General features: G+C 33.3%; 2 protein-coding genes across 6 annotated transcripts in view; one reads left to right on the plus strand and one right to left on the minus strand.

Moving 5' to 3' along the window:
* LOC131844505 (uncharacterized) overlaps positions 1-16,537 on the plus strand; it is a 54,967-nt gene extending 38,430 nt beyond the window's left edge. The window contains exons 2-3 of the mRNA XM_059193414.1: positions 12,611-12,971; positions 14,936-16,537. Coding sequence (XP_059049397.1) covers positions 12,611-12,971; positions 14,936-15,276 — 702 coding nt within the window. The 3' untranslated portion in view covers positions 15,277-16,537. The remainder of the gene's footprint in view (positions 1-12,610; positions 12,972-14,935) is intronic.
* Positions 16,538-22,580: 6,043 nt separating this feature from the next.
* LOC131844501 (72 kDa type IV collagenase) overlaps positions 22,581-26,142 on the minus strand; it is a 36,146-nt gene continuing 32,584 nt past the window's right edge. For 2 of the 5 annotated variants that reach the window (XM_059193408.1, XM_059193410.1), the window contains exon 13: positions 22,581-23,021. In XM_059193408.1, the coding sequence (XP_059049391.1) occupies positions 22,915-23,021 (107 nt within the window). In that variant the 3' untranslated portion in view covers positions 22,581-22,914. Of the gene's footprint in view, positions 23,022-23,316; positions 23,443-24,726; positions 24,828-26,142 lie in introns of those variants that run through there. The other 3 variants (XM_059193409.1, XM_059193411.1, XR_009357594.1) reach the window with 2 other exon arrangements.

Here is a 26,142-nt window from a genome sequence, read left to right on the forward strand (position 1 = left end):
TTTCAGTCAGATAGTTCTAACTGGTTACCTTTTCAATTGTTTGGTCTTTATTTCATACACCATGAAGTAAATTATTTAATGTTAATTGCAGAATACCATTTGTAGTACATAATTTTAAAAATCTTAAACTGCTATTATCAACAGAATATATTACGTGCATTTTACGTTTACTACAACTATAAACATTTTAAAACAGTATTGAGATTATTCAGTTTCTTCTATTGACATGCTGTATATCTGTGACTGTAAATTTATAATTGTACCTACATATTTTAATACTGTTACTGCGTAAAAGCAATAGGTACATTAAATTGACGAAGTCAGTTTTGCGTAAAACGATAGGATTGTACATACGTATGTGAATGTTAAAAACTTACTGTACCTTTGCTGTTCAAAGGTACACTAAGTATATGCGTTTTCTATGAGGAAAAGTTCAGTTCAGTTCAGTTTTAACATTACTGTTCCTTACAACACAACCCTAATTTTGTAGTACTGACAATATCCTGACAATAAGAAATGTCAAATGTTATAGAATATATCAAATGACGTAGGTACGTATATGTTAAAATAAATTAATAACATTCAAATACTCGTTTTTGATCGCATAGCATTCGGAGAAACTCATTGACATTTGAAACAACAGAAACTTGCATTTATTTTATACGGGAATGTTCTACTTTCTATGGTGAAGTTAACAAATTGTTACAAATGGTGGCGGGTTCGACGGACGGAAGCGGGCACAAAGCTTGTCGGTACCTCCATTGAGAGAGAATCTCTCCGCCGCCGCCGCACCGCGCGCCCTCTCTCGTAGGCTCGCATCACTGGACCGCTTGTTTCCTGTATCAGCTCGGTGGACCACTATTACTATCTAACAGACAATTTCTGAGGTATTCGTTTGTGATGAGAGATAGGGACGAATATGGATTTATCACATTATACTCTTATATCGCCGTGACAATGTATCCTGGTGAGTTCACGATGGTTTCACAGGGACAACTTGGTATGGTGTAATAAGGTCAATTATTACCGTTAACAATCCCATATCTCTAAATATACCTATAATTGGCTATCAATTACTACTAATTTGTGAATAAATTACTACGTACCTATTTTCTGCACGTTGCTGTTATGGTTGTTTACATTACTTCATCGTGGAAAGCGGTGGAATATTATCAATCTCAAAACTCAGCAATTAAGTTCTTACGTCAAATGCACGACCAAGATCATTAATTTTTATAAAAGGAGAACTTTTGTCCATTATTCATAAAATTAAGCTAAGAATTAACTTCCAATAAATTAAAAGAAGTTTCTTTCTTCCACAAATGTTTTAGTATTTTTTTTATTTTTCGAACCTTTTGTTGTGATATTACGAACGCGTGTGAATAGAATCTACTGTGTAGTTAAAAAAAAAATTCGTTTTTAGAAATAAAGCCCCAAATTAAAGACAATATTATTCTAATAATAAAATAATATGTACTCCGTAGTATATTTTAATACAGCTTATGTTGGAATTCATAATTGATTTAAAGACACATTTTATAACTCCATATTTTCTTAGTGTAATATTTAATCTAATTTACAATAAACATACAGTTAATGTTTAGATCTAGTAATAATAGTTAGTAATTACCTACAGAGAAAATCAAAACTAAAATTAATAATTTTACATATGCTGCTTGTTTATCCGATATTGTTGTAGCTATTAACGTAAACGTCTATATGAAAATAAAACTTAAATTGTAAAAGTTTAACTATAATTAAATCAAATCAATCCAAAATGTATATATTCCCAAAAAAACATTGCCGATTATGTAATTTTTTTATAATATTTACAATTCAAATTAGACGTTATATAAGGTACAATTTGTTTTAAAATAAAATATTTTATATAGTTATTATAAAAGTGACGTAAAAATTGAGCTAGCAACCTATCCATCGCGGTGGCAGTACAGAAACGTTCCGAAAGGTGGCTCTATATAAAATATTCACTACGGCGATTACCATCTAGAAACGCCGATGCCTCCTTCGTTGGAGATAAAAGGCGTGAATCTATAAATAAATAAAAACATTTTTAAGATCTACTCATTTTTCTTCGCGATGCGGTACAGGCAATGTCGGCGTAGCTACATAGTACCTATTATTGTTTTGTTTGTTCTTCACTACATAGTATAAAACAAAGTCGCTATTGCTGTCCGTCCCTATGTATGTTTATAACTGTGCAACGAATTTTGAAGCGGTTTTTTTAATAGATAGACTGATTCAAGTGGAAGGTTTATATGGATAATACATGTACACCCGGACGAAGCCGGGACGAGTAGCTAGTTACTTAATAATATAGTCTATTAAAAAAAGAACTACATTAAATAGACAAGTACCTACTTCACGGTATTACAAATATTTTTTCGCACCATTGTAGGTTGAAAATTATTCTGTTATTTAACATTACATCTGTATATGTATTATGGATTTTATCCAATTAAAGTTAAGGTGAAGAAACGAAGACAGTGCAAAAATCTTACTATATAGCTATCAGTTACTATAATGCGACTTTAATAGAAGATTTAAATAATGATATAAATCTGATCTCATGAAAGTTAGGGTCATCACTTCATGCAGAAATGAAACATACCACAAACAGGAATCCTATGAAACCAAATGCCCCATCACATCCTACAAGTGGTCATATATTTTTCGGAATTCCTTTGCCTTATCTTAATATAGGGAAATTATTGAATAATGGACGTAAAGTAGATTGGTCAGAGAACAGAAATTCGTAGACAATAGTCTACGAATTTCTGTGAATAAGTGCCAGGAAAATTACAGTAATATATAATATTCTAAACTAATATTTAACATGTTACTGGCGCATTTTCTATGCTAGCTATTATTCGTGTCTTCCTTTGCTTTTTACTATTAAAGATATAACAGTCGTCGTACAATCAAATTTCATTAAGAGTCGTTCAGTCGATTAGTCGTGAAAAGGTAACAGACAGACAAACTATCGCACTTATCTGATAATATTAATATATATAATAATATATTTATCCAAAATTGATCTTTGATTATTGCTATTATTATTGTGCTACAAATATCATCATCATCATCTGCTTCTTCCTTATCCCATTTATTTGGGGTCGGCGTAATGTGTTTTTCGCTTGTGCTACAAATATACAAGTGGATAATTTTAACAAATTATGAAGCTCTCGTTTTATTTTTATTTTCTATCACAAAGAGCCTATATTTATTCTCAAATAAGCAGGCGAAGTTACTTATAAAAGCTAGTATTGATATTTTTAATTATTTGTTTATTTGCGATGTGGATGCAGTGAGTTAGTCGGTAAACCGCGGCAACAGAGACTGGCCTACCAAATAGGCATAGGAGTAAAGAGATTAAAGGATTATTCCATTTACGACTGTTGCTCGTTATTTGTTGATTTCGTTAATAATACTCGTTAGTCTACATTAAATGCTATAAATATGGATTCATATATTAATTAGGACATGAATTCATGATTATATTATATTAAATAGGCTTGTAAAGTAGAACTCAATACCTACAAGCATTTTTGATAATGTAACCTAAGTTGTTTAATGAAGTTAAATTAAGAAGTTATAACTCAAACGACTTTAACACAATTGTATGTTGCTGCCAATTAAGAAATTTTATTACTTAGTTATGATATGTAAGAAATAATTAATATTTTTTCGAAAAAAATATTATAATGTACTAATGAATTCATAGATGACAGCAATATCTAGCAAGAATATTTTTTTTAGTGGACAACGTTATAATTTATTTTTCATACTGCTTTCTTGAAATATGATAGCGTAGCGGCTTTTGTAGTGATTGTCGCATGCATCCTTATGTAAAGTGGGAATACTGTAACTACCATATAATAAATTTAAATAAGTAGCTATGACGAGGTCGAGTGGAATCTGTAGTCAGGCATGCTCACTAAAATGTCCAGACATGTGGCGGCGTGGTGGGCCGGGTCATTGGGCTCCCTGAAATATGGTCGAGCGCAGTGACGGCTGGCTCGTCCGTCATACTCGTGAACGAGTGCTGCTTGTAGGGACTGATCTGCTCTTATCACTACGACTGATTTAATCTTATTGTGTTTTTATATTTGAGCCTAAACTAATTAGTGCTGGTTGGTAGTTTGTATTCACACGTTTCGGCTTGTAAAATGAGAACTTACAAGAACTGTTTAAAAGAGCAACACACAAGTTTCTTACTTATTCTTTTTGTGATGAGAAAGCTTTCCGATTAAGCGGTAGTTTTAAAAAAAATTGTTGACTATTCAAAAGTGCTTAAATTAAGTTTATTTGAATAAATGATTTTCTATTCTATTCTATTCACTCTGGATTCGCGTGGGTCTGTGTATCTACAATATTTGACGAATATCGTAGTCATATGACTTCTATCATATGCTTATATTATTAACCTTTCAGAAGAAAGTCTATAAATAATAGTGCAAACTGTACCAAAATTCTTTGCGTTGTTTAGAAGAAGTAAGAATAGAAACAGATAGACTAGTATAAAAGTAGTATTAATATAAAACATAAAACTCACTTGCGCATTCATAAAGTTACGATACTCCTATAGGGAAGTTGTCACGATTTATCATTTCTGTCGGCGTTCAATTGTTATTAAATTTAATTTCCTCTACTCTTCATTACTCCAGTCGTGGTCGTATAATAGCCATTTCGCACATTAATTAATTGAACTCACGAAAGCGACGAAAGATATTCTTTAAGAAAGATATTAACGCGTTGGACACACTTATTGAAGATTTTATCTCAATCTACATTTAAATGGGCACAAACGTGACTTGTAATGTACTTAAATAATATCATATCATATTTTCACTAGTTATCAAAATAGACGTTATGAATTATTTTTTTTGTTTGCGCCTATATTTTATGATCCTTTACGAAACCTTACGAACTTTTATAGGTTTTAGTCGAGTTTGATAAAGAAGTAGACTTTATAAAAAGTAGTTTGCTTGGGTACCTTAGACTCAACTATTTCAGCCGCCAGGCAGTTTACTTTGTAAAATGAGAGGCAAGTAATTAATAAAGAACTTTTGTTATAGAAAGGAAAGCTTCTGTTAGGTTTTGGTATGATACGAAAGAAAAATATAATTAAAAGTCAACATTACACGGTTCGAGTTTCTTATTTAACTTAATAAAAATTGAATGCAAGGATACTTAAAAATACTTTTTTTTTATTCTATTCGGAACCCATCACAAATATTTTCTGTACCACTCGATGTCGTAGAGTTGGATGTAGAGAAACAAGCCTACCGTTTCTTAAATTAATTGTTTCTTAGCGACATCTATCGGATTTTAGATATAGATGATTGTTTCAATTTATTCATTGTCCACTGCCAAAGATAGGTCATCCGTATATTACGTTACAAAGTACGGGTCCGAGTCACCGGCATATATTGATTGCCTTCCGATACTTGAACGGAGTCTAGTCGAAACATGAGAACGCTCTTCAATAGTTAACGGTTACTCAAACCGATTCGATATTATTAATGAATTTGAGACTAGACATAGATAAATTTATTGTTTATGTTCTTGAAAATGAAAGATTGGAATTATGAATGAATAGATATTTTTTTGTAATAGATAAAATAAAAAATATTTAACCTACACATATAACACTACAATTGCAGCCCGCAACATATCCGCTTTGTATAGAAAATATTTTTACAAAACTACACCAGTGTTAAGGCGAGGCGGTACTCGCCTTAACACTGTAACACTGGTGTAGTTTAGTTTTAGTTTATTATCTAGTATTTTTATAATGGACTTACTTATCCTGCTGCACTGCCCGGTGAAATAGTATGTTGCTCCCTAATATTTTAGATCTATATAGATGTAGGTGAGTGTGAATGACATTTTTATTCTTTATAATCTTCTAATATATCAAAAGCAGCCGGTTCGGAGGACTCCGAACCGGCTTGACCGATTATCTTGATTTTTTTATGTACACTTAGTACAAGAAGACGTAGATTATTTTTTATAAGTCTAGGTGAGACCTATCCTTAAACAATTTATATAGTAAAACTAGCTGTCCAGGCAAACGTTATTTTCCATTTTAATGACACGTAATAATAAATATAAATAAAAAATTGCCCAAAAAAAAAATAATGTTAGGGGTAAACCACCCTTATCACTTAGGGGGATGAAAAATAAATAGTAGCCGATTCTCAGACCTACTGAATATGCATATAAAATTTCATAAAAATCGGTCAGGCCGTTTGGGAGGAGTATGGTAACTAACATTGTGACACGAGAATTTTATATATAAGATAACCTTTACCGTTAAGTTAGTAGTAATATATGGGAAGATCTTAGTTAGTATATTGTTATTATTGTAAGCCTCGCATGATTTGATTTACATGACATGGCAATTGTTACGCTGACTTTAATTTATTAAGGATAACCACAGCTTCAAACTTCACTTTAGCTACTCACTTGCTACAAATTTCAGCTAAAGAAATATATTTGGAGTAAGATCCATAAGATACATGTCACTTATTTGAGTTTTAAGAGTTAATGTGTGATGACATTAATTTACAAGTTCTTGGGTTTGTATTGCAACAGGCACACCAGTTATACAGCATACTAAGTATTAATGTTATATAATGTTTTCGTAATCAGTAAATTAGAAAGTAACTCAATTATCGGGAACCAATAAAGACAAAATATATATTTATGGTGAAGAAACTCCAAAAGAAGTTTATAAGATATATGTACTTGTATATATCAAGGGCAGTATGGTTACAAATTGACATATACCAATGTGATCCTAGTATGATTTTGTTGGGGATAATAGGCCGTGATACACTTGTAGTGAAATGGAAGACTGCATTGATAGAATAGGTAATTAAAGTAGTAAAATAAGAGGTAAAAAATGTAACCAAGTGGTATTAGCATTAGTGTCCATGCGAGCGCCTTATAATTACGTACAAGCTCTTGTTTGATATTCCATGGAGAAGAACAGAGCTGGTCAAGCAATCTTCTATTTCTCATGGATCTATTTATTGAGGTAGACTCATCTCAATAAATAGAAGATTGCTTGTACTAAACGGCGTACTTAGTCGATCTCCAGACCTAGACATATTTGCATGTAATTTGCTGAATTTTCTTAGGATAGCAGTAAATTATTTAGGTAATATATAAGCTTAAGATTGTTTCCTTCTAATTAATGTGTGTATGTATAGTACATATGTTTGTAATCTTTCTAAAATATGCTCAATATTATTAAACTGTACAGCTTGCTTAGTATGATGTAAATATATAAATTAATATTTATTGGCCTGTATAATTTGAGAAATATGTGAAAATTTTACAAGAAACGTCAGGATTGGGCGCTCATCTTCTCATATCAGGAAAATTATATTTCCAGTCCAGTACACCCTTATATCGGTGTTATAATAATTTCAAAGCACTTCGTGTATTTAATCAGGCTATTTATGCGTTTTAGAGTAACTTTAGTGTTTTTTTTTATATAATTTTGATTTTATATAAAACAAATATTTGTAGTTATTTTGAACATTTAATTTAAAAAGTGTTGTACTAGTAATATAGAGCTTCGGAAGTATTAACTGATTTCCTATTATTCAATGGTTTGAAAAGGCAAATGTTACATAGTAATAATATACGTATAATTATTTATTCGTTAAATGATTTTTAAATATATACCAGTATTGTACTGATATATATTTAAAATTTATTTTTAAGATCAGGTGTTTATGAGAACAAATTAACCAGTATTAATCGGTAGGTACCTATTATTGATAGATTGTCATTAAGACTTGTGGGTCACTCGGCCGGCAACAGCCTCTGGCGAATCGCCTGCGATTGCCAAGTGCCCCTTTCTAACCTTTCAAATAGCGTTATTCAGCGGATTTATTGTATTGATAATAAAAAAATGTAAATTGAGGCCACCATTAAACGCAGACTCAATCTTCCCTCGTCCCTGTCAACACGGCTTTAACAGATTAGTTGAAATTATTGAAATGTCAGCTATTGTTTACTGTAATATGATATGGGTGGTCGTGAGTCCCTACTAGTTTTTATGAAACTGTTTATGTATGTAAATTGTCCCAAGTACATTTTACGCCATTTAATATCAATATACATATCTAAATTTACGGTACATTTGTGGATTTACATTGTAGCCATGTTACCATAAGTAATGATATTGTCGGAATTTAGAAACCCAATTTAGGTTTTTAGGTTTTTTTTTATGAAGATGATATTATGGTGGTTCTCTCTGCAAATTTGGTACAGTGGCAGATACAACGATAGTCACAAAATTGACATTGACATATATGAAAGATTGTTGTTCAATTTCATATTTTTCTTTTAGGTTTACATTATCGGCTATAAGAGTCAATAATTAGTGTAACCTCTACGACTATATATTAATAAGCCATTTAGTTTTATAAAAAATAAACAGATTCTTGAATGTTAAAATAAAATAGAATGAATTCGTAGGTGTATCTGCAGCTGTCCGTTATTTTGAGATAAATCTTTCTAAACGCAAATGCCACTGCCTGCGTATTTCATGTACTGTAAATGTCAAACATAGATTCTCTCGTTCTTGTAAATGCTTATGAGCTAATTTTAATTATTAAAATATTAGCCAGATATTCCTGTGAGAAACATTTCTGTACTTTAATTTAGTTAAGAACAGAAATGCTTAGAATACATTATACATTTTGTTTTATTATCCTGTATATATGTATACGTACAAGAAAAAATGATATTTACGAATAAATAGAATGATTGGAAAATTTAATTTAGAAAAGCTCTTATTGGGAATCATTATCAAGAGAGTAAAACAAAAAAAAATATTGATAGAATCTTGATTGTTTGTCTGTAATTCTGTACAGTTGTTCCGCTATTCTACCAAACGCCGAAAATACATGTTTTATTCCCATAGGTGTACAATAAAAAAAGTTATATGGATTGCGAGTTCAGCTAATTTATAACAAATACTTAATTAATGAGAGTTATTATCTACCTACCCTACATATACATCTAGTGTTAAATAGCAAATTATCGCAGTAAAATCTAGAAACTTCAACAGCTATTTCTTGTAGATATAACTTAAGAAAGCATTAAGAGGTCTTAGATACTTCCCACGGATGTTAAAGATTGAGGGTTAAGTACGAGCAAAGTCGTAGTAAATAGCCAATTCATTATATTTGACTTATGCTCTTGGTAACCACAGAAAATCAAAATTATTCAAGACAAACTACAAGTGCTCACCCTACTATGATTGTGTTGTTAATATGACAATGTGTGCTTAAAAGACAATGTGGATGCGGTTACCCTGTGCCCACTCTATGATTGATTGAGTACAGGGTTGGAGGTGCTCCCCCCGACCCCCACTCGTCTAGCACCCAGCACCCCCAACGACTGACGCCCGCTGAGACAACGTTGCTTGACATGTTGTTCATTTGTTCTGATTTGTTAGACATCCGGGCGCACTACCGCCACCTACATCGAACATTATGTGATTAGAAAACTAACTTCCTACCAATTAATTAGCAAGTTCATTCGTAGCATAACCTATATAACGTACAAGTTTAGAAGCTGTCATTTCTGAACATTGTTAGCTTTACTTGGAAATGTTTTAGATTGCATCGATTGAATGGTTTAATTAAATTTTAATAATATCAATGTTGTTACCTATACTCCGTGTGGTAACAGAGTAATAATGGAATTGCTCTATCTCGACTTCAGAAAGAATAGGATTGAGTATTAGATCATTGCATAGTAAGAAAAGGAAAATTTTAAATAAAATCTTACCAAACTAGGAACAACCATTATGTCCACGTCGAATTGTATAAAATCTTTTTTTAACTAACATCAAAAAGGAAAGTCTTCAATTGGATTGTTATTTTTGTGTTTATAGAGTTACATACCCCTGATGTAATGTTAGCCGCGATTGAAGTCATGTTTATTCAATCCTTTAGTGTTGAATAGCCCCTTTATCGACACAGACAATAACATTCCGAGAACAATCAATAGGAGTAGATCTGCAATGAAAAGTATTGCAAAAAGAGGAAAAAATGTAACGCAGACAAAGCACGGGTTCCACGCACGGGTCAGTTAGTTTTAATACTTATAATAATATACCTCTATAAGTGTAGATAGACTATATAATAATTTAACATATTGCAACAGCAACTAACAAAATCAACAACAATAATCATGTTTAATACTCATGTGAATAATTGAAAGTAATTAGTAACATTTAAGTCATTACAAATAAGTGCCATAAGTGGTCGGTCATCAAAATTGCATAGAGCACAATGTCAATGGCCGATTAGATGAACAATTGATCGTAAAAGGACATCATATTGGCTATTAAACGATCGGAGGGCGTTAATTGGGACATCCTGGCTATAGCGCATACCATTCAACATGTGTTAAATATTATGACTTTATTATTCTACATAATGGTATGTAATTATCCACTGTCGCTCTGGGACCACGTAATGGCCTGCCCTTCTCGTTTTCATTCTTTCATTAGCGTAATTATCATTGTCGTGCTATGATATACTTAATGTAACAATAAAAAACTAATTTACTATCATAGTATGGTCAGATGGAGCTTAAGGATATCTTTACTAATTTAACAATAGATTTACTCAAAAGCATACTTAGAAGTACTGCAATATATTTATATATTATATAGTTCTTCTTATGTTACATTATATAGTTATATTGCAAAAATTTAATACTTATATTTAGGATAAATCAATGATGAATCCTTGGTAAGTTAATTTCTTTTCTATCTATTACGCATGATAATGGGGAGAATTGTACAATTTTATTGTAATCCCTAGGTTATTGTTAGTAATAAAAAAAAATTATTGTTTAAATCATCTTACTGTAATCCTGAGATACCTACAAACATTTACCTATAACTTTTTCCGCGTGACCGTAATAGATCAGAATATCAACTATACCAATTGAAAATATTGACTACAATAATTATTCCACCTCATTGAGGATTTTTTTCTCAGCCATTTTTAAGTGAAACCTTAACACAAAAGACAAAAAGGAGGTTAGGATTATGTTTTTGTGTCGTGGTTCTTTTATATTCAATCTGTGTGTTTTTAATCAAGTGTCTATCTCTTTGGAAGTTCTCAAGCCACGATGTTAACTAGGTGTTTCCGAGGTCCCCCTTCACGGAACGGGTATTAATTACAAGATGTCGTCGAGGCTAGATATTCATCACGTCTCTGCCGCCCGACTCGCTTCATCCCAGAGGTGCGGTCTCTAGATAGCGCCTCTTTAATAACTTTATAGTTACAAGATATAAGTGTTTGACTTTTCTGATTATTAATTAATTAACTGTGATGGCTTATTTAAGTCTTTACATTTATCAACTACGACTATATACTACTACTATAAGTCATAATATAGTTTTTCTTTTACTTTTTACGTCTTATGACAAACAATTGTCACATACGCGATATCTAGCTCGAAACATACCATGCTCTTTTATAATTTGTATTAATAACGTCGGGATTTTACTCATAAAACCTAGCATTTCCGTTGGCAATGTTTGAATCCGCTTTAGTAGCAACCAGATAAAGTGTGATTTTTCCCGATTGCGACGAATGTTTGAATGTGGTCGTAGATAACACAGTAATCAATTCTGTTTTTTTGTAGTAATTATATAATATTATGGACAGTCATATAAATTATTCGTTAAATTCTTTTTGCTCCCTTTTTGTTAACAACAATGGCTTTTTGTTTGGAACTGTACAAAGGATCCATGTTGTACAACGCCCATCTTGTTATCGCGGTTCGCGTTTTTTTAACAAAGTATAGCAAGCTCTTGCTTGCATGTGGCACACCGCGTAGCTTGATAACTAATTAATCACTGCCTCAGTAAGCGGCGTGATTTCCTGTGGGAGTGAAAAATGCTGAATAACGATAAATGTGAGAAGGGTCAAGCGGACGCAGCTGTCGCACCCGACCAGCTTCACTTCAATGATATTTCTTTAATGTTGAGACGTTTTATAGATCAAAATATTTTCTAAATCTTCTAATCCAATGAGTAACAGGTTAAATATATGCAGTAGGTAAAATGATGTAAGATTTTATTAAAATACTAGTGGACCCGGAAAATGTGATGTGGTTCTACTTGGAAAATAGCGCACCTTACCAAGTCCGAAGATATTTATTAAACAAAAACCTGTTAAAATTTTTTAATCAAATAAAGTTAGCAGTCCCTATATATGTTAAAATCACTAACACTATTCCTTTTTTATTCCCATAATGACACTGATAGTCTGTATAAAACTATATAAACTGTCTGGCCAACATGATTGTACCATTACAATTCATCCATATGAATTCTATTTTTATAAGAAGAAACCTGTGTACAGTCAAGAATGTGTTATATAGCTAATTTTTTATTTATTTACATTGTATAGATATATTGCCAATCTATTTAAATGTATCCACCGCAATAAAATTTAACAAAACAGCCGTTAATTGAGACAGATTAATATATATGTAAAGGGATATGTAATTGAAACATATGTATATTTGTAAATTTCAGGAAACGTATAGACGGTGGGCGTGCAGTACAATGGTGCCACTATGGGTAGAAGAAGGTGCGGAAGAGGGAAGCGACGAAAGCGGCAGGTCGCGGCGCGCGCCCGCCGAACACGCAGCGCGCTGGCACGCGCGGCACCTCGAGCGCGTCGGCCACTTGGACCGGCGGCGCAGCGCCGGCGGCGGCGTGGTTGGCCGGTGGGTCCGCGCCGCCGCCGCCGGCCCCGGCCGGCCCCTAGCACGGCTCAAGCCCTGCCTCTCAGTTTGTCAGCTCGTCGAGCAAAATTGCCCTTACTTCCTGCCGGCGGACCGCGCGCCCGCCTACCCCACACAGTACGCTGGCGAGCCCACATTCCTATGTCTTGGTGAGGAAATTGGTTTAAATTACATTTATTATAAGTAAAAGAAGAGATTTAATGACTGCCATTAATATTGAATAAAAAGATAATAATATATTTCGTCGTTAGAGATAAGATACATTTTTAATTACATAGCAATCATTTGTGAAAATTACTTTGAAAAAAAAAAAGTGTTTTGACACTATTTTTTATATGTATTTGGAATGGCATAGAAGCTGAATGGCTGACAGTTAATTGTAAGTGGTATACGTCGCCGATATAACCCTACGTTTAAAATGTTTCGCCCGTGATACCACTCATACGTTTCCATTCCGGAAGACTACTACTAATATGACATGCCTCTTATCCTGTTATAAAACAAAGTTGAATTTCAGCAGCTGAATTTCAGGACTTTGTTTTATAACGTTTGTTTTATAATTAGATGAAACCCTGAAGGTACCCACGTGGATGAGACGTGGATTCTTAGTGAAGTCTCACTTCACTTTTATAAAGATAGAGTCAACGAACCACACTTTTTTTAAATACGTTAAAACTAAAATATGTTAAAAAAAATTGACATATTGCAAAATAGCACATAATATAAATAATTATGGAGTTGCATCAAGCCTCAGTGCATGAATTAACATACATTACTTTCCCAAAATCGCTTGGCTGCAGTTCAAAATGTCAAGTTGGCACAAATGGTACCTTACTGCTTTTAAGTTACAGAGGGTTTTATTTTCCTCTGGGAACAATTTTTTACCAGCTGTGACTTTATTCATTTTGATATAACACATATCTTACTGCCAGATATGAAAGCATTCTGATATGGTAAACGCTTAGATTAAAAAGTAAAACATCATTATTAACATAGATTATCGGGTCTTAACACGAAATAACAAGCAGCGTTTGCGAGTGTGGCTTAATTCTGGAACTGTGAAGATGGCTTAAAGTTGTCATCGGTGTGCAATCCTGTGATAGATAACAGTGTATCATGTGTTTCACGATCTTTAGTTGGATAATCTATTGACGGTAGGTGAATAAACTGCTTGCACCTACCAACATTGATATCGTAGTACTCTACCTAGTAAGTTTATGATCACGGCTAGTGAAACGTAGTTGAAACGTCGAGAGAGGTAAAATTACCATTATTACGATAAATTTATTCGTGTTAAGTCACGATTAACTATATTAATAATGTGTACTGAACGCGATTAAATTATGATGATGAAGACCAACTAGTTTAGTTAATGTAATTTAAAGTAACTAAACCAACTAGTCTATAATATTGCAATTACCTACTTGAAACCTTTATAGTATTTTTTTATTTGTACCAATTTCTATTTATCATACATTAATGTTACAAATCGTTTGCAATAATACTAGGTCTAAGAAGGTTTATCCAGAATTCCAGATAGTCTAAAATTAACATTTTTTATTTAAATTATTTTTTTTATTTTATTATTTATCAATTATTAAGTTTTTTTATGTCAATTTTAAAAATTAACATTAGTTTTACACAGGACTATATATTAATTTTATATTTTCCTTAGTTCTATGTTATGTAATTATTTAGTTATTTATATTACATATTAAAAAGATTAAATTCCATATTGTACACAATTAAAAAAAATCAAATTTATTATTATTGTTTTACGTCATATATCAAAAAAGTAGAAAACAGCTACATAAACCGTATGTAACTGTCAACTTTTAACAGCCTGTTAGTAGAAATGTTTTGGACTATCCACTAACTCTCGTATGTTATACTGATTTATAACGATGTATTTATTTAGGCTTTGCACACGTTACATAATTTTCGGGTTAGAGGGTTTTAGAAATTTTCGAATGTATAATTACGGAAATGTACGAACATTTCCGAAAGAAACAATTCTTACTAATCTTTGCGTTAATAAAGAGAATAACATAACTTAACCGAAAAGTTTATAAAATAAAACTCTTACAGCGAGTTGCACGATTAACAATTTCAGATCCGCGTATTCCGGAAACTGGTGCGCAGGCCAACAAATCCAACTATGGACCGGATGAGTGCTGCTACTGGTACTGCGAGGGCCGGTTATGCTACCGGTGCGAGGCGAGGCTCAACGAAGCCCCGCGCCCTGACGCCGAGCGGTGCGCGCCCGTCGACGAGCGGGTACCGACCTGCTCGGTGCCATACCAGGCGCCCGCGGCGGCGTCTACGCCACGTGCCTCCATACCTTCCCACCTTGTGCTAATCGCAGCAGCACTCATGTTCGGACTCGTGGCGCAATCACGGACCCACTGGACAGCGTCCACGTCTCTAGTGAATGTGCGCGATTCAAGGTTATAGTTTTACGTTATCGTGCGTTGCACCCCCACGTCCCGCGATCGTCGGATTGCGATCGGAACTTCTATTAGTGCTGTACTTATGATAATAAATTACGCGCGGTTACGAGTTCGATGATCCCCGCGACTCGCGGTGGCGGGGCGCGGATGGCCGCGTGCCGCCCCCGCGAGTGCGCCGGCGATATAGACTGTAAGTTAATATTTGTGTCCGAATGTTCGATACACCCGAAATATAGAAACACCAAATGTTCAGAAATTATTACTTATGCAATTTATCTCGTAAGCGCTGTTTGCCGAAGTTCCGGCCAGTATGTTAATATTTTCGGCACGAATTGTAAACGAACCCATATTTTTAGTTTAAGTGAAGATGTTATATTATATATTTTAATTAGTAATTTACAGGTTACGTGATGTGATTCATAGGCAGTCAATAGATAAATTGAGTTCATTGAAATCAGCATGAATTCAGCATTTACTTAGAAATAATGTTGGGCAAAGAAGAAAAGATTTAAGCGAATTGGTGCGTTAGGGATTTGTGTGTTGATAATTTTTATACGAACAGTATACAGCGTATATTAAAAGACAGACATGAATTAAATAGTTGCATTAATTCTTTACAAATCGTTACTCTGTAATGAAATAACAAAAAAATCGAAACAGATTCCGACAAATTACTAATTGACACATACATTATAAGGATTTTTTGTTTACAATAGCGAAACAAGAATTGGAATCGGTTTTTAGAGAGTTATTTTTGTAATGATGCATAAAAATACGGACGAGTAGTATGTGGGCGAGAGCGGTAACAGTACACATGGTATAGCATAGTAGGCAGTATTTTGGAAATGAGTATGGGGTCTACGGGACGCGCTCAACATTTCCTTGCACATGCCGCGATCGCTCCGTGCCTTGTTCCGTCAGCGAGCGCCTAAATAGCTGGTCTATATATGATATTGACTAAAGTAATATAGGATTAATTAAAGGTAGTTGTTGTTTTGTAAGAAATAAATTATGACTAAAGCATATAATGAAAGTTATATGTAAATATCCGTCTTATGAACTATCAATCAATATAATGCAGATATAACATGGTTGAAAATGATTTTTATATGAATTGATTTTTAATATATATTATTGTATATGTATATCGTGTCGTATAAATGATATTGATGAAGCAACCTTCAACATGGGTATTGTCGTTCACATATGTATAGGTAACAATATTTGTTAGTTCGTTTTATTTTTGAAAAATATTAAATTATAGAGGTATCGTTGAACATTATGTGATCGAAAACAAAATATAATTAATGGTTATTAAGACTTTATTGAATGGACATTTGTTGAGAATATTGTCCTCAGGCGGGGATGTAGTTGTTGTATTCAAATGATAAATGATAATAATATTAAGTAAGTTATTTTTTACGTTTTTATCGTGTACATATGTCAAAACGGTTTGTTGTTTCCAGTCCCGAACTTAATCAAAGTCACCGAAGGTGCTAGAGGTCTATTACTGCTTTTTAAGTCTTTTGCTTCATTAACTTATACCCGAACTTTATCTCAGTCTGATGATTGATGTAAATAGTTTGCGAGCGGTGGGGCATAGTGGGCACTGAGCAGCCAATAGTGGACGAGAAAAATCAGGAGGTTTAGAAAAGGCAAAAGGCATCTTAATATAGTTCGAGTCATATACATTGTATAACCAAATTAATAGGTATCTGAGGGCGTAACATTAACGTATTAGTAGAAAAATAAATGCTTAAGTGGCATACGATCCCATCAGGTAGCTAATGGCGTTGTCCACATGCTCAGCTGTCTTGCTCACAGGGTATCACTTTGTAACAGTGTCTCGATCATCATTATACTCAATACCTACTCATTTATGGTATCACAACTAATATATATTTATATATCTTGTTTTATTTTGAAGAGAACATTCCATTCAAGTAATCGAAAAAAGTAGTCTAGCTATGAAAGACGAGTCGACAGTATCATACCGAATAAAGTAAGTCGTTATTGTTTCAATCCAATATCAAATTTGCTAGTGATCTCTAATGCCTTCACTTTCCTTGAGGTGAAAGCGTCACATAACAAGGATATTTGCATTTAATCATCAGGATTGCTAACGCTATTACTCCTTTTCTATCTGAACCCGCAGTTATAATTGTTTATTCGCAAATTAGGATCTTTTTCATTGTTGTATCATTAACTTCAGAACTAAAATTATACACTAATAAGTCAGAGAGTTTAATATTGAGAATCATAGTGATAGTCTCTTCAAGAGAATTTATAAATAGGTATTAGGGTCGAATTATTTACACTAAAGTTCCAAGTCGATTGTTTACAACGTTGTACTTAATACATCATAATTCTTAAAATTGCATTAACTCATGGATAAACTTATTGCAATTAAACTTATTACTTTGCAATATCTTAATATTTTTTTAAAAAGTGTTAATTGTACAGGGTATACCTACTTGGGCAGAAAGTTAGTGAGAGTATTTATAAAATTGAACAAATGAAGTAAAATACAGTCACAAAAGAAGTGACGGGAAAATAAAAATAACTTTGTATCACTCATACAGGCTACTTAATCCACGATGATCTATTCAGTGTGAAAAGTTCAATTTTTGTTATTACTTTCTTGGTGGTATATGTTCAGTTTTATAACTATTCTATCTGCATTTTGACTTGGTGTCTCCTTTACTATTAACTCTGTATAAAATAAAAGTTGGTATTGAACATAAAAGTGAAGTATTGTACCAAATTTATTATAGATACGCATCTAAATACGAATAATTATTTACCTTTTTATAAATACCTTTAATGGGCAGACTAGTAATGTTAGGTATTTCATCGCCCTCTCTATGGGGATTCCTTCACAATATCTACGTGTATCTATGTATAAATTAATTATCAAGGTGTCTAAAAATTAGTAATAGAAAATGAATTACTAGAACATAAAAATAATTGGAACAATTTCGAGCACTCGTTAAAACTTACACATTGACCGTACATTCCTTCTTTGTGGGTGTTTCTACTCTATACTCTTGATATCTTTACTCGTTCACTATTCTATACTAGAGTAGATATTAAAAGACCAAAGGAGAGGAGTTCGGTTCGAATGTTGTTTATACATACAATACTTTCCTTTTGTATCTACAGTTCAACGTTCACTACAAAGTTGAATTATTTGAACATTGATTTATTTATATTTTACATTTTCTTCGTACTATATGAAGATCACTCGAAGATCTCAAATTGCAAGTAGATATAAAACTATTTCTCTGGACAAAAAACCTTTCCAATGTTAGTTTGTGAACGTTCATTTCGTAGGGACACAAAATTAGCAATAATTCGTAGGAATAACTGATTAATCATATAGATTTCACAAGTTATCCATGAGTGATTCGAGCTCGTAACGAGCACCCAGCAATGTCGTTAACTGATGATGCCAGGGTCGGTGGCAGCAAGCGGGCTCCCGTGGTGGGCGACACTCGGCCTCCGTGGTAGGCGTGCAGAATGTTCCCAGCTTGTGTCCATTGAGATATTGAATGCTACAGTGTACTGGAGAAGACATTGCACTTCATTAAAACATCATGAGCTACATTAAAACAAAATAAGTCATCTGTATGCGACTTTTTGCAATTGATTTCATCAACATTGAATCAATAAATAAAAATAAAAAGAAATATTATCATTTTACTAATCCGATAAGGGCAGCCTTAAAATACAGTAGGTAAAGCTATAGTAAAACATTATGCCAATTATGTAGTTTCAACATGTCTACTCTGTTATGCATTTAGTTATATTTCTTTATCAGGAAATTACCTAACTACAAAGCGTCTATCAATTGACTGACAACGTGCCGCAATCGATGAAGGGTAAATGGAATGCGTTGTCTCCTCTAGTACTTTCGCTAGTATATAATACCTCAATGGTTGGAACACGTACATTCGCAACACGTGCCCTTTTGAGTAGGTATAGTATCACGGGTGTATTTTACGTTGAACGTTTGATGATAGTGTGTACATTATGTTTTTGAATAATATACGTATGTTTTGATGTACATAAATAAAGTGTAAATGTTTAACGCACAAATAATATGATCAAGAAAGCTGATTATGTAAAGCAGTGTACGAAAACTTATGTATTTAGCTGTAACTGAGCGGTAATCGATTAGAGATACGAACTTAGAAATTTCTGTACTCCGTCTGCCGCCGCGAATGTTTTCTCTTATTTACGATACCATATTTGTTTACTTCATATTTATATTAGTTTCCTTATGTTTGCGGCGGCAATTCAAAGAGTCCATTTTAATTGTTAAGAGGGATTTAACTAGCTATACTATTTGGAAGTATAAGTTCTGTTCCATTAGGTTTATAGAGCCACTCAGTTGACTGTCACATGTGCGCACAAAACGCAGAGAAAACGCTTTCGGGGTCGTCCATATTTATGTCTACTGATACGTTCGACGTTCACGTTAAAGTAGTGCAATATTCAATAGCGAGTAATACAAGAAAAACACCAAATATTAGCCTTTTATCTACAACAATAATAATGTCTATATAACAGAGCTATAGTAGCTAGGTACATGTCCGCGACCATGTTGATATTGATATTTTTATAAAATAATACATAACTTATCGTATATGAATACTGCCGGTTAAAAGTTGCTACTGAATTACAAATATTGTATCCGTGGTATTAAAGTGTAAAGAGAAACATGAAACTCTTGTAATCTAATAATACCACATATTACTATGAGAAACAACGAATTATTTACTCGGATGTGGACTGCATGTAGCAACTATATATTTGATTTGATAAGAGTTATTGGTGAAGCCGCGCAATATATTATACTTATGTCAATATGAAATGAAACGTATTTATGATTGATAAATTTGTTGGCACATATAAAGAAGATATATAATTGAAAATTACATAAAATCTATTAATACATGTAAATTAATGACAGATTTTATGTAAATATGCTCATTATGTGATTTGGGCTTTAGTAATATATGATATCAACACATTGTTCTTGCCTCTGTCATTTTGAGTAGTTTTATATATTAAATAGAGTTTACTATACGACCAAAGCAGCAGGCTGCAGGAGTCTATTGTGTTATTTGTTGTTACTAGTGCATTTTAACATTGTGCATACATTTGAGATTTAATAATATAGGTACATGCACCTTACGGATGTTCCTATCACAGAAATACGGTGTGGAATTAGAATATGTCGTACTGCACAATATACCTATCTAATCTCATCTTATCTATTTATGGCTTCTATAACTTGATCTATGTCACATGGAGTGTGATAAGTACATACCACAAAAGTCCTATATGGCCTTCACTTTTTAAAGGAAAGTGATTAGTATATTAAGGTACCAATTGATCTGTATAAAAAGTCTTATGATGAACCAGATACATAATAATAAATAGATATTATAATATTTGTTACGTTGTTTTGTAGAAACCTACAGATCGCATGCTTAATAATAAACTGCAATAACTAAAAAAAATGTAAAATTGACTTGAAGGTTTTTGAGCTTGAAAGTTTTAAAGTCGATTTCACAAAAAAGTTTTTGTTATGAGTTAATGCAGTTTGTTTCGAGTATTAAGCGTGCGATATATATATATATATATTATGTATCTATTAAGAAATGTTTGTATGTCATGTTCCAACCCCGAAAGTTTCTCTTAGAATATTTTAACTGTAGTCGATTGAAATTTTATTATATTGAATTAGTTGAATTATTCCAACATTTCATTTTGAAGTGTGTATTTAATACTGACAGTAATTTAGAAAAATCTATACTTTGGCTATACTCATGAAATATCTTTTTATTGTCTAAAACTCACGAACCTTTTCTTATTACTTTTCGTCAAGTAGAAAATTGTATCTATTTTCTTTCAACTCAATCTCCAAATATTAATAGTTCAATCTCTACTAACGCATTAATATTTAGTTGAGTTTCAGTACTCCTAGAATATACGGTAGCTAATTAAGGGGTTTTTCTAAATTCTGCAGCATGTTTAATTCAAGTGTCTGTTCATAAATTAGTATAAATATAATGTATGTAATTAGTGTTATTTCCATTTAAATATAAATGTTTTGTGTTATTTTGATAGAATTATGTTGGACCTAGTATCCAGCTGTAGACAGGCATATGTTATATTGATAAATAATTTGTTTAGTTATATTGAAGGACACTTTCTCACAACACGTTTTATACTACATAAACAATGAATTCATATATGATTGACGTGAATGAATCTTTATTTATAGGACGATGTTATTTCCAACATCACGTTGATTCTATTATTCCTAATTAGTTCTAGATCATACTAATATATGATTACGACGACTTAAGGGCATACACACTGTATGAAATATTTATTTTAGATATAAAATTTCGATTGCACCAGATAAATATACTTAATTACAAAAATTTGTGAAGTATTCCTGAGGACTGCTTGACGTATTCTTAAAAAATATAAATTATATCATTAAAAATGCCTAATTCATAGTGAGAGGTAGTGTAGTGTAAAATCTTATCTCTAAATAATTAAATCTGTAAGCACAAGTCGGCGTTATGGCGAGGGTCACGGCGCCGACGCACACTGCCACAAGCACGCGGGGCTCCGGTATATTGATATGATCTAGGATGTGTCGTAGGTGTTTCTCGAGTAGTGATCGTGTAATAAGTCTTATGTTACGCCTTCTAAATGATTATAAATCTGTTAGTGTGCGGTGCGGGATCGCGGGCGAGCGCGGGGCGGGATGGCGCGTGCTACGGCGCAGCGTCACAGTCGCGTCCCAGTTGCGTTACAGTTACGTCTCAGCTGCGTCACAGCTGCGGCGTAGCGCCGCGTAGCGGGCTCCCGTCGCCGTCTAGCTGCCGCTCGCCGCGTACCCGCCTCGCACGTAGACATCGTTCGACACTCGAAGTAAGATTAATCACGTTCGAATAATCGTAGACAGATTTTGAAATTTAATATTATTTGCATTTTCCTAAGAGTTAGAACGATTGAGACAGTAGGTCGCATGACCGTGTTATGATGAATTGTGGAGATGTTTATTAAAAAATACGTTTATGAAAATGGAATAAAAACGAAAAATATTGTCATATAAACTTGTAATTACTAACTTAAGAGGAATTATTGGAGAACCAGAAAAACGTTAAATAAACCGATTAAAATACATAATGTGTCTCATTTACTTTGGTGAGTTATAATAAAAATAATTAAATATTAATATAGAGGTATTTTTTATAGAATTCCAGTGAAAAGTCCCAGTCGTTATTAGTTTAAATATTTTAATACAAAAATCGTCGCTTACGTCAATATCACACTCGAACTTACATCATCTATTTATATTAAGTATAAAAACTATGACTTCGATATAAATTATCGTTCTTGCAACAGTATAAAAAACGCATTCGTCATCACAGCACAGCGTTCGCTATACACAATACACCGAACGCTAACACGCACACAACACACGATCACAGTCAGTGACGCGGTCCGGCCGAGGAAGGCAGGCCGCGGGCTGAGAGCCGCCAGCGCCCGCGCCCGCACGCCGGGCCGCAGGTAGCGGGGTGGGGGGAAGGGTTGCTGTTGCTGCTAGGGGGCGCTACACATGCCACGTCCGCCACGCAGTCAGCGCCGCCGCCAGCACCAGCGCAACGGTCGCACTTGAAGCGCTATTTCCGCCGTTATTGCGCTCTGTATCACCCTCATCTGCACATCACACAACCAAATATTAGCTATTAACATAATATCATAATACAATTTTTTATGTGTGCAATTGTGCCTGTGGTCTATTGTGATTCACAAACATTCACTAAACGAAACAAATTAGACGACGACATTGATTAATTTAATGATTACGACAAAACAGTTATGATTGACAATGTTCGGACATAGCACATAAGCAAACAAACAACGCGTTCGTAGGTATAATATCTTAAAAAAGTGAAAACATATAAAAGGATGTTTACGAAAGGATAATAAATGTAAATGGTAGTAAACCTACAGATGTGAGTGAGCGATGTCACAGCGGAGGACGTATCTAGTCCTCCTAATGATTACGTAGCGGCAGGAGCCACTAGCGCAGATACGACATACTAGAGTCTAGCCCCGCTTGACTGAACGCTGATCACTGAAACATTAACTTGCTTTTAGCAAGGTTTGTTTGTAAAACCGCAACCGGTGCCTCAACCCGTCTGTGCATACTACACTACTGTATATTATAACACAACTAATACTCATTGATTTCTTTGACTATGATTAATTATTTACACATGCAATACTATTATGTTAGTTTCACTCGGATATTATTCCAAACTTCCTATACTAAATTTTATATTGTTTTATTTAGATAGGTATATAATATATACATACATACACTGATATCTTTTTGTTTTAATTAGTTATTTCTCAAATTTATAATTCATATATTTTATCTGTTACAAACCATGCACAAATTTTAATGTTAGTGACTTTATCAATAATATAAAAACAGTGGTCTATTAGATACGCTACTTATTTTTATAACTATGTACGGGACTTTAACGAGCTTACTACGTTTTCGTCTCTTGCGACTTCGTAAACTCGTTCTTTCAACTTCGTTGTTTCAACTTCATCCGGAAGCATTCAGGGTGAGAACGGCGCGTCCGTTACAGTGTGTCGCCTAGCATTGTCACGGATGATGTCGCAACTATTGTTTAATTTTATTAAAACAATTGTCAAGAAAGGCAACAACATACTAAGTTCATTAATTTCCCTTTAATAGTTATAAAATATTAATGCAAAACTACACTGCAATCGATATTATTTTATGCTAAAACGATCCTTTCCATGTTATAGTGCTCTTTGTATCGAAGTACTCGTAAATTGCCTCCCCCTCGTGGAATGTGCGTTCATCAAATAACAATAGTATATATACATGTCTTACGTTATTGTATCCTGATGTTATACCTTCAACACGAAAACCTTTATCTTAGTCTTCGGTACGTCTAAAAACCGACAATAACTTTGAGCGAAGAAAATTGTAAAATATAACCCAAACCCGTTTCTGTGTAAAGGTGATACCAGAATATTAACTTATCTATGCTTACCTAAAAGTAATATTTAAGCTAATTAATCTAACTACCACTTTCCTATAGTAAACATAAGTGAGTGATTTGTGACTGTGATAATGTTTGTTAATTTGAAAGCGGGCATTATTACATAAAGATTAAGCAGAGTACATTCTAGAAAGTGTTTGCATGATTCCAGCACTAAGCATATAAGTTTTAGCATGCAACAGAGAACCATTCGATTTAAAGTGTAATGTAATATAACGTACAGGCAGCGTGTGACAAGCTCGCCGGTACTAAAATCACCGCTTATGTCTATAATCTCCCTGGTATTCACATATATTCTCCTAGTAACTAATTGAGTCTTTGTTCTTTATGCAATTTCTCTATATACAATGTTCAGGAACTCTCCACCGAGGCTATTTCCTGAACCAGAAGAATGACCTTGGAGCGGATGATTTTACACCTAGAAAAAAATACACGACACACACATAGAAACGTGAACCAGGCACCCTTGTTTCACACGAGTTGACAATGATTACACATATTGCTTGCAGTAGTGTGGAACAATTGATAGCAACATATAATGTATAGTGCGACATTATTATCATATGCTTGTGTCAGTAATGTGCTATTTTTCAAAAAAATCGACTTTTGGCCACCAACAAAATCTGTTAATATTTGTAAAACATTAACACGTAATTTATAACAAATGCAATATTACCAGGATAGTATAGATAACATAACGAAATTTCACTGGTTGAGCCATACAATTTGTATGTGATTTTTCATCTTACTAGTGCCTATTAAGTGCTTGCTAGCATAATTCTTTAAATTTGATTTACAAAGTGACTATTTGTTCACATGATGTTAATCAAAGTGTGAATGCTTACATTTACTACAGACTAATTAAGTAGGTAATATTGATTGTACTTTAAAATTGTGATCACATCAGTCAATACAATTGCCATTTTTATTATATAAATGCAAGTAGCTCAATGGAGCAAACTTTATGAAATATTGTTTTTTTAAATAAAAACTGTACAAATATTACCGATATCAAAGTCATAAAGAACGTTTTGTGTTCGAGGAATTCTGAGTAGATTTATTTTTTAATTTAATATAGGAATTTTCTTTGATATATGTAATTAAAAATATTATGCATTGCCATATTATATTTCAGAACGACAAATTAGCTAGTGAAGACCGTATTAGGAATGTTCACACAATTTTCTAATACAATACCAGTAGGTAGGTTCGTATGCGCCCAGAAGTCACATCATCGAAGTTCTGCTATCGTCCATCGAGGGCCACTGCTTCTTCTGTACCACTACAGTCCACACATTCAGCAAGCGTTAGTATTAGGGATTTTCATCCAAACCATACAACCACTGTTAATTTATTTAATAAAATTTTCATAAAGGCCAATAAAGAGGGTCGTAAGTTTGTGTGTTATCATAAGTAAATTTTGTTAGTGCAGTTAGTTTGTTAGTAAAAAGAAGATTGTTATTGATGTAAAATTAAGATTGCTAAATTAGTTAGCGAAGTTATTAAACATGTCGTGTGAAAATTAACATTTTTAAATTATATGATGTAGGTATGAAAGATGAAATAAGAATGAATTTTGATTTGAGATTGAATACTAAAATTGTGAAAATTATTTACGTATTATATACGTTATATAAAAATTACCATCTTCATCGCCCAATGGATGGATAAATTTAATCATCTGTGCATAAGATGGATGTAATGGTATTAAACTAATTCAGTATCCCAAATCA

This window comes from Achroia grisella, unplaced genomic scaffold, assembly GCF_030625045.1.
Source record: "Achroia grisella isolate CSIRO2021 unplaced genomic scaffold, CSIRO_AGI_Agris_v1 utg402, whole genome shotgun sequence".
NCBI lineage: Eukaryota > Metazoa > Arthropoda > Insecta > Lepidoptera > Pyralidae > Achroia > Achroia grisella.